This window comes from Brassica oleracea, chromosome C8, assembly GCF_000695525.1.
Source record: "Brassica oleracea var. oleracea cultivar TO1000 chromosome C8, BOL, whole genome shotgun sequence".
Classification (NCBI taxonomy): Eukaryota; Viridiplantae; Streptophyta; class Magnoliopsida; order Brassicales; family Brassicaceae; genus Brassica; species Brassica oleracea.
Genome location: NC_027755.1, coordinates 24,595,838 through 24,606,030, shown reverse-complemented (window position 1 = coordinate 24,606,030; position 10,193 = coordinate 24,595,838). Strand labels below are relative to the sequence as shown.

The 10,193-nt window shown below is 36.2% G+C and overlaps 2 protein-coding genes and 1 pseudogene across 2 annotated transcripts in view; 1 reads left to right on the top strand and 2 right to left on the bottom strand.

The window, feature by feature from the left end:
- The first annotated feature begins 740 nt into the window (after positions 1-740).
- On the top strand, positions 741-2,351 carry LOC106310870 (transcriptional activator Myb-like). The gene is made up of 3 exons (XM_013748104.1): positions 741-1,181; positions 1,400-1,828; positions 1,937-2,351. The coding sequence occupies exons 1-3, from the start codon at positions 797-799 to the stop codon at positions 2,182-2,184; spliced, it is 1,062 nt and encodes a 353-aa protein (XP_013603558.1). The 5' UTR covers positions 741-796; the 3' UTR covers positions 2,185-2,351.
- A 3,172-nt stretch (positions 2,352-5,523) lies between these two features.
- On the bottom strand, positions 5,524-7,238 carry LOC106310133 (annotated as a pseudogene).
- A 694-nt stretch (positions 7,239-7,932) lies between these two features.
- LOC106309016 overlaps positions 7,933-10,193 on the bottom strand; it is a 21,613-nt gene continuing 19,352 nt past the window's right edge. The window contains exons 2-4 of the mRNA XM_013746106.1: positions 8,301-8,642; positions 8,184-8,251; positions 7,933-8,087 (exon numbers count right to left, since the gene is read on the bottom strand). Of these exons, the coding sequence (XP_013601560.1) occupies positions 7,933-8,087; positions 8,184-8,251; positions 8,301-8,642 (565 nt within the window). The remainder of the gene's footprint in view (positions 8,088-8,183; positions 8,252-8,300; positions 8,643-10,193) is intronic.

Below are 10,193 nucleotides of genomic sequence, written 5' to 3'. Positions count from 1 at the left end.
ATTTGTTCCTGCAGTGCGAGGTGAGTGAAGCAATTTGGGCATCTGTCATGTTTCGTCTTGGATATTTCCATTGGGGGTTCCACACTTGGACTGCCTTCTCGGAATGGATGAGTTTGCAAGACACGGTGGTGAGCTTAACGCTCAAGCGCATGGTTGCTCAGGTCACCATATCAACGATTTGGATGGAGAGAAACAAGCGGCTGCATGATGGAGTGTCTCAGTCGCCTGAGGTTATCTTCAAGAGGATTGACCGCATCATCCGGGATGCAATTCTAGGAAGAAGGAAGACTGATCTATTCCAACCCCTGATGCAGGAATGGTTCAGATTTGAGTAGCTATCTATCTATTTTAGGAAGTTTTGTCGCTAGCTTAGTTCTGTTTATTTTTTGGCTTAGCTAACTTAGCATAGTTTTTTCCCCCTTTTGTAAATTTACAAATCCTTCTCATATTTATATGAAATTCACATTTTGGCAAAAAAATAAAATAAATGCAAATAACTATATTTGTTTGAATCAATCCGTGACAACAGTCCTTAACCCATTTTAACAGTCGACAGAAAACACGGTCGCGACATGTACATACACGCACATACCTAAAGCCATACGTAACACACAGCATATTACAAATAAGATATTATTATATTTTTATTAAAATATAGATTTCTGACACACATTTACGTACGTGTATCTATAATACGCAAATGCACCGCATAGTCTTTCTCCTCCTTTGATGGTCTAAATCTGACGTGACATCTCCCTCTCTTGTTTCATTTCCTCTCTCTCAAAACAGAAACGTCATGTTTATTTTGGAAAAGCAATGGCGGACGGATGAGGTCGCCGCCGCGAGGAGAGAAGCTTCTCCTTGGGACTTCCCTTTCAACGACATTAACGTTCAACATCATCGTCGCTGCAACACAAGTCATGAGTTTGATATCTTGAAGAGTCCTGTTGGAGATAACGTAGAAGGGAGTAATAATCATAACCCTAATTATAGTAACAATGAGAGCGGTAAGAAGGAGACGACAAATAGTGGACAGTCTTGGTCTTCCTCGTCTTCAAAACCGTCGGTCTTGGGGAGAGGACACTGGAGACCAGCTGAAGATGTTAAACTCAAAGAGCTTGTCGCCATTTACGGTCCACAAAATTGGAACCTCATAGCTGAAAAGCTTCAAGGAAGATCAGGTAATTTATTAAATCAAATATTTTATAATGGTTTTTTCAAAATTTCTTTAACATCAATATGTTTGATGCATCTGGGTCAATCAAAGATATGAGCTTTATTTAAGATCTGGTAACGAAATCAAATCTTAAAAGAAAAAAATATTTTAATGGGACTTCTTGGTAAGGAAGTAACGATGTGGTCTTTAGTAACTTGATTTTGATTTTTTTTGGGTTAAAAGGGAAGAGCTGTAGACTTCGGTGGTTTAATCAATTGGACCCGAGGATAAACAGAAGAGCTTTCACGGAGGATGAAGAAGAGAGACTTATGCAAGCGCATAGGCTTTATGGTAACAAATGGGCAATGATTGCGAGGCTATTTCCTGGTAGGACTGATAACTCTGTCAAGAACCATTGGCATGTTATCATGGCTCGTAAGTATAGAGAACACTCCTCTGCTTACCGTAGGAGGAAGCTCATGATTAATAATCCACTTAAACCTCATCTTTCTAATCATCCTAGCCCTAACCCTAATCACCACTCTTTTATCTCCACTCATCATTACTTTACTCAGCCTTTCCACGAGTTTAATTTGACTCATCATTTGGTTAATAATGCGTCTATCACGCCTGACCATAACCAGCTTGTGTTGCCTTTCCACTGTTTTCAAGGTTCTCAATTGCTCTTCTTTTCTCCCATCAATTTTTTTCCATTATCTTTCTCCCTTGCTTATTTTGATTTTTTGGTGTGGTTTTTGTTTTTGGTGTGTGTACATTCAGGTTATGAGAGCAATGAGACTCCAATGGTTGTGAGTATGTTTGGCAACCAAATAATGGGCGGCGATAATGTTGGTGTCATGTCAGAAGGGTTGTATGATTATCCGTACATCGACTCTACGAGCCACGAGAAAGGAGTGCCAAATGAGCCAAGGAGTTGGATCGGAATGGAAGGTGAAGATGAGGAGGTGGTGGAGACGGCTAAGCAGCAACCACATTTTTTCGATTTTCTTGGCTTGGGGACGTCATGAAACTTGAACAAAGTGGTGTAATAATGAGTTAATGACTGTTTTTAATTTGGTTAGAGAAAAGCAAGAAGTTATCTTTACGTCTCGAAAGCAAAATTCCTTGTGTTTGCGTTTATTGGTAAAATGTAGACTGTTGTTGTTGGCCGTGTAATGTATAACATTTGATAAAATTTCAAATGTCATTTTTTTATTTATATAAATATCGGTATTATAGTAACTCTATGGTAATTTCTTAACTTAGGAGATTGTTTTAAGAAAAGGTAAAAGAAAAAGGGATACAGATACGTAAAATATGCTAAAGATGTGATGAGAAAAAACAAATAGAAAGAGAGAGAAGCGAAATTAAAAGAGTGTAGTTGTGAAGAGTTGGAGAAAGAGACGAAGATGAGGAACTGTCAAAAGATTGAGGCAGAGATTGTGCAACAGAAAGGCCAAACATGAAACATGCTAACCAAATCTCACACACACATTGCATTTGTTTCTTCCCTCCAAACCGTTTTCCTACTCTTCAAGCTTCTTATCTATTTGTCTCTCTCTCATGTCACGCGGACCCACATGCCTACTAATTTCTTATATTTATATATTTTCATGTTTTTGATATAAAAGAATACTTGCATGTTTCTTGTAGTAAACTTAGTTTTGGTTTTGAATATTTGTTATTTTAGTATTATATTAGTAAATGTAGGTTTTCATAGTTTTTAAAAGGTGTAGTCAAAATGGTTATTCATTTTTGACTTTGTAAAGTAGAAAACTTATATTTGAAGATTATGTTAATTTATCATATCATTATATACTAAAAATTTTACAGTAAATATTGATCTATCTCAACCAAAAACGTCAAAGTTAATAGTGGCGATTAAAAATATCTATTTCCATTCGTAACCTATACATTTTTGATTTCTAATTCAAAAAACATCGTCTTCGTTTAAAAATCTGTGATCCACCAATGTAATTTCGCCATTCTCACTAATAATCATGTTGTGATCATTTTTTAAATTGTGCTCACGTGCAACACTGCCTATTTGAACTTTTTATTCCACATAGTATATATTTTCATGGTGTGAATGTTCATAAAGTACAAATTAAGGTGTTAGGCATTTCATTGTCCACACTAATGATGCATTGGTTTCATTGTCAATTTGTCATATAACATGAGTAATTCCGAATTCCCTATTGTTGCCAGGTTTTATATTTTAAAATACGACCACAGAAATTTGCATTTTGTAGAATTCCCCTTTGGTACTTAGCGCAGTAAAGATTAGAGTAGTTTGTGAAATGGCAACATATTTCTTTTTCTTTCGGAAGTCTTCTCAACAAGACCGGGAGGGAGCGAACACAGTACGCTTGCAAAAGTTCCTCGCCAAAAACAAGTCGGTTTGCAATTCGTGATTTACGAACGCCGTTCGGGAGTTCCGATTGGCCCATTGGGCCTAAACCCCTAAACCCTTCTGGACCTATTCCTTTCCAAGACTTCTTGTCGGCTTTTTTTGTTCGTCTAAAAGAGAGACATGTTCGAAAACCTCTATAAATACTCGATAAATCAATAGTTTCTATAAATTAATAAATTTTGGTAGTTTCAATTTGGATCGGTTCAAAATTTGACATAAATTGATAAAATAATAAATAATAATTTTTAGAAAATTATATGTAAATATATGATCCCAATAAAATTATAAATTAATAATTTATATGTATATATATTTTATATAAGTAAGAACCTATTATTATATTGTATTCATAATGAAATTATCTTTATATTTTCTTTGCGGTTAATATATTTTTAATGAGATTTAATAATATTATATCTAAAACCATATTTAAGTTCTATGCAATACATTTTATATACATCAAATAATATAATAAAATTAATATAAATGTCAAATTTTAAAAAATAAAAATTAAGGTCTATACACTAAAATCAAATATTTTTAGAATAAATATATCTTAAAATAAGAAATCTATATAAGGAAACTTTTGTAGATTAATATCTCTATAAATTAATAAAATTTCAAAGTCCCAACATTATTAATTTATAGATGTTCTATTGTATTTATGTGTTTAATATGACTCCGGGCAGGGTCGGTCCTGAGATTTTGGGGGTCTTAGACGATTTAGTAAAGATTTCAATAAATTGAGGATCTAAATTTTTCCAAAATTTTTGGGGGCCTAAGGCGAATTTTTCGTTAGGCTTGGCCTATGACTGACCCTGATTCCGGGGACAGAAGTACAAGACAATATTTAATGCTAACTGAGAAACATGTATATTTAGAAAATTGAAATATGTATTGTGTTTAATAAATTTCATGTAAATATTTCTTGCTAAGAATAAAAACATTTCCTAGCATCACTCTCTTTATATACATAAACAAAGGAAAAGGGTATATTTCTCCTTTGATAGGAAGATTGGAATGTTTGCATGGACTGAAAGTAAAAAGTAGTGGAGATACAAAATCTTTTTTTTTGTCATCAATTACAGACTCGTATTGACTCTGTGAACCACACCGGGAGATCCTGATCCATGTGAACGACGAAAGACGAGTGTTTCCTAACACTGCGTGCTAGACTATCCGCCTTTGAATTTTGCGTCCTTGGTACATAGATGATCTCTGATCTAATGAAACTTTCTCTCAGAGTCTTGATATCTTCCAAATAATTTACAAATGCTGGTCATTCTTCTGGTTCTGAAACCATCTTCACCAATTGAGAACAATCCGTTGCAAATGTAACCTGAAATTAATGTAAGTTTTTCATACATTCTATTGCCCACAGTAAAGCTTCTGTCTCCGTATGCAGAGGAGTGAGACAAGCCCGGACATTCCTCGCCCCCAACAGCCCATCAAAACCTTCTAAAGTACTAAGTCAACCTTGTCCTGAGAAAGTATCATTTTCCTTCCAAGAGCGATCTGTGAAGTACCATCTTCCTGGGATCAATGGAAGGGTTGTAGGCTCGACCAGTAATACTCTCTTGTTTTCCTTTAGTACATGTGCCTCAGCCCAGAGTGTTGACTCTGTTTCTGCCAATTTGAGCGTATCTCGAGGATCTATATTCAAATTACTAAAAACTTTATTATTCATTCCTTTCCAGATATACCATAGTATCCACGCAAACTGATGATCCTCCATCTGCGGGAATACTCGTCAAAAGAGATGATCCACATTTGTGAAAATACAAAATCATTAGAAAGAAAAATGATTTTAAGTGTATTTACTTTTTTCCTTTATATACTTTTCTTTTACAAAGAAAGAGACTATATGCTCCCCTCTTGGCTTTTCTTCTATGACAACTAGATTGGATTATATAACCAAAAGACAGAAAGTTAAGATGCTCTGCCTTTTTCTCCTTTACATAAACTGCATACTCATCTTTTCTTTACTCTTCTCTCGAATTATTCTATACACTAGGACAAATAATGAAATAAAGGTTATCTTAGAACCACATTTACCGAAGAAGACACCATAACTTCAGCATATCCATCCGTTAGGGTAATGCACAAAAGGATTACTGTGCCATATAAATAAGATGGATATTAATAGTTATCTTCAGCTTTTTCACACAAACAAAAAGTATCTACATTTTCTTTCTTCTACAAGGTAGCAAAACAATACGCTACTGAATCTCTCTTCTTGAATAAACACATGTACAATTATTCTATTTTAGTATATGTTTGACGTTACATGCTCTCCCTGTTGTTGCTCTTTGTTGTAGATCCATTAATGAAAAATGCTGAATTGCTCTGTCTTCTCGCGTAGCAACGCTTACTTCATCATTAATACTCTCAGAGGGTGAATTTAACCTTGCTCTCACGGAAGTGTCTTTGCTCTCTAACATTTTCGTGTGAAGCTTCGCCTCTTGTCCTTTTTCCTAGACATGTGGAAGTCTCTAGAGTAGAGGAAACTGGTACCGTGTATCCCCAACAGACGGGTATGTGGTAGAAACTAGGGTTTAGAGGGTACTGATGATAAGGCCAAGGAGGCGAAACAGAGGATGTTACTTGCGCAGGAAGAAACCCTTGGAACTTGTTGAAATCTTGGGAAACAGAATCTGCTGTCATCTTTGAATCGCTTGATCGATGCTGACCTTTCTCACTAACCCAAGAGTCCGAAGACTCAAAGCTGAGAATCTTAGTCGAGGAGCTATTGTAATCGTTACTATTATTCTTGGAATTGATGTCAATGAGATCTGTGGAAACCCATCCTTTGTTCTTGCGACGGCCTGAACCGACCGGGACGGTCCTCATGGATCCACCGGAAGTCCAATACCTCTGGCAGTTTCTGCAGAAGTGACGTGGCTGGCTAACGTTGTAGTTGTTGTAGTAACAGAACTTGGTGTCTGCGCTGTTGCATCTAGGACACGGAAGAATCTTGTCTGGTTTCTTCAGTTCAGTTGTTTTCTCTTCCGATGTAGTTGTTGTTGTTGTGATCTCGCTGTGTTTGTCGTAGTTGTTCTCAGATGTTTCTTTTGACTCTTTGTTAAGGTCAGATGACATCTGAAGAGTTGTATCGTCTTGTTCACTGTTGTCAGTAGCAGATTGGTTGTTCATCTGAAAATTTCGAGGAACTTGGATTAGAACTAACATCATGAAACTATTTTAAATCTGATAAAGATTAGAAAAAAATATTCAAATTTTTAGCATTTGCTTGTGAATTTAGATGAGCTTTTAAAGCCTTAAGAAGAATGAGTACATTTTTATCTCTACGGTTTCCTCTTCCTTTTAATTATGTGAACGAATAAATACAAATCTTAATATATATTCGGCTCATTCTACAAGCAAAAGCTCTAACAGTACATATTGATATTAAGTCACCTTGAACACATTTCTCAGGTTCTAAGAAAATAGAAAACATGTTAATATTCAACTCTGAAACATACCATGTATAGTCCAAGAGAGGGAAAAGAAGACGAGGAAGAATACTCCATGCTGTGATCTAAATAATCTTTAAGAACAGGAGACAGAGAAGATGTAACTGTCCACCCAAACAATTTTATCGAAGTATCTCTAAGTTCAGACATACTAATCTTTGCAAGTGAAGCAGAAATTGATTTGATGGTATGTGTGTTATTCTTTAACAGAAGATGTGAGACGAGTATATATGTGTAAGAAGTATGGGGTTGGTATTAATGGATCGCACAGAGCCACACAGGGAGAAAAAAAGTGTGGGGACATGTAGAGATGGGAGAGCCACATGTTGTTGCAATAAAAGTGAGCTTTTCTGAAATCTCTTTCAGCTCTTTTTGATATCTCTTTCTGTGCCACTCATAAGATTTCATTCATTTGCCACGTCAAATTGTTTGGTTATTAAAGCTATATACTCTTTATATTGATTAATAGGAGATAATAAAGCATAGAGAGTTAGACCTTAGAAGACCTCATAATTTATACTTAGAAGGGACACAAATAAAATCAATTCTCACTAACCTCTCTCTAACTCTCGTTTCTAGCTTCTCCGGCGCCACAGTGTCCTCTTGGGCGGTTACCGGAGCGCCACCGAAGCACCATTATACCATACTCAACGATCCATAATCTATTTCATGTATTGACATTGTGTAAACGCAACTTTATAGATGCAATTTGGTGTACACTAACGGGAATACAAAAAGCAAAATTAAATAAATCATGCTTTGTGTTGTCAAAAGAAATACTGTAATAAATAGGTATGTATTAATTGAAGCAAATGATTAAAAGAACAGCAAGAAAAGGAAGGAGAAAAATTACATAAAACTAAAATAAGAGAATGCATGAATGGGATCAATCAAAGTGTGACAATAGCAGGATGTAGAAAGAAGTCATAACCAGAATCACATCCATCAAAGGTAAACACACTCTTAAACCATTCCACAAATCCCCAAAGCTCATCAAACTGTAATCCCGGAGGAAGCAAGCAAGGTCGCATCTCAAACGAAATCTCTGCACACCAAATATTTGTTTCACGTTATTATCTCCGTCTACTGTACAAATGTTCAAGGGGGCACACTTTTTCAATCCATCTAGATCCACACACACTCGGCGATAACAGCTCCCACGTTTGGATCTTTGGATTGTAAACCTCTCCAAAATCCTTATTATTCCTGCTGCCTCCAACCACATAGATGTTACCGTGGACTACATATATCCGTGTACACTTCCGGAGTTCTTCGAGGTACTCGCAATTTGGGGAGCCTACGACACTGATGAGTTCCACACTCGAGGATCGACACGTTTCTGATTCTCTTGCTCTTCTGGAAGCCTCCGATCATGTAAATCGCTGAACCAACTGAAAAAACCGATGATGAATTATGAACTTTGTAGTGAGTCAGAGAGATTGGTATGAGTTTCTGTTGTTTGGGGATCTTTGAAAGTGTGAACCAGCGAGGTTTAGTGTTATTCTTGTTAAGGTCTAAGCAGACGTAGAGGAAATCCTCTGTGTTCCCGATTAGGGTTCGTGTTGCGTGGAGCTCAGGTGAACTTATGAGTGTTCGGAACCTAAAACATTGAAGAAGATTTACAATTCGGAAAAATTGCCAAATATGACTCACAAATTGATCTCAAACACAAAGGTAAACCCAAACTTGAATCAAATGCAAAAGTAACCTAAAAGACTATTGAAATTACAACCAGCCCCTTGTGAACAAACAAAAAAACAAAATTTTTTTTTACGTTTCTAACCCCTGTAAGTCGTCTGTCCAGATGACTTTATAGTACGTCGTCTGGTCTAGTTCTACTTAGAAATAATTTAAATTTTTTGTTAAAAATATTTTGATAAGTGAAAAATTGAAATCATGTAATTAACATATGTTTTAAGAGATATAAATTAAGATATAACAAAATTTAATTGTTTTCAACATAGATGAGTGAAAGTAGTGAGTCATGATATTCTTTGGTTTAGGTTTTACCAACATATGTTGTAGTATTGTATGTGTTCTTAGGGTTAGATTTTGGAATGCATAAATGTCTTTTTGAAAACTTTAAAATTTACCTAAGTGTTTTTATTTCTGTGTATAGTAAACACTATTTAAGTATAACTACGACTTTATAACATGGTTAGTTAGTTAATTTAGTCAATTTAGTTTAGGGGTTAAATTTAGAATCTGGGACGACTTACTAGTAAGTCGTCTGATGTACAGTATTCAACAGACGACTTACTAGTAAGTCGTCCAAACCGGACCAAACCTTTAATTTTACAATGTACTTTTAAACCTAACCGGATTATTTACCGGACATATATAAGGTGTTTTTTTTTCTTCATTGTTTCGCGAAATTCAGAAAACCTAACGCCGTTTCTCTCAAAGGCGATTTCGAAGGCGATTTCCGTCGATTCTCTCTAATCCATCGTTCTCACCGCTGGTTATCTCTCCGCTGTTATCACCGTCGTTCTCACCACCATTCTCACAGCCGCTTCCTCTATTTAAGATCCGAGAGGAAACCCTAGCGCGCATTCTCTCAGAGGTGTCTCGTTGAACCCCGCCGCCGGTAAGTTATATCTCTTACTGTCGAGTGATTGATTGAGGAAAAGATGAACATAAAACTGGAAGTCCTGGAAGACTTATAATTTAGTCGTCTGGAAAGTCTTCCTGAAAGACTTTCCAGACGACTTAATTATAAGTCTTTCAGCTGGAAAACTTGCCAGACGACTTAATTATAAGTCTTTGATTGTTTGAGATGGTTGTCTTTGATTGATTGTTTTGCAGGTAAAAAAAATGGAGATGCCAGAACTCCCCCGTAGAATATATACGTTAGGAGAAGAGCCCCCGCAGTGCATAGCATTTCGTATCATACTTGTTGGACGTTGCATGATGCTTTAAAGGAAGCTCTTCATGATGACGAATATGAAGAGCTGAAGGAGTCGAAGTTGGGAGTTTTCATCAAGTTCCAAGAGCTGGGATTTGATTGGACTTCAAGGATGGTTCACTACATGCTTGGTTTCCAGCTGGACATAAAGAAGAAGTATGAGCTGTGGAGTCTCGTTGATCCACAACCTGTGAGGTTTTCACTGTTAGAGTTTGAACACCTCACTGGTCTAAACTGCGAGTACAT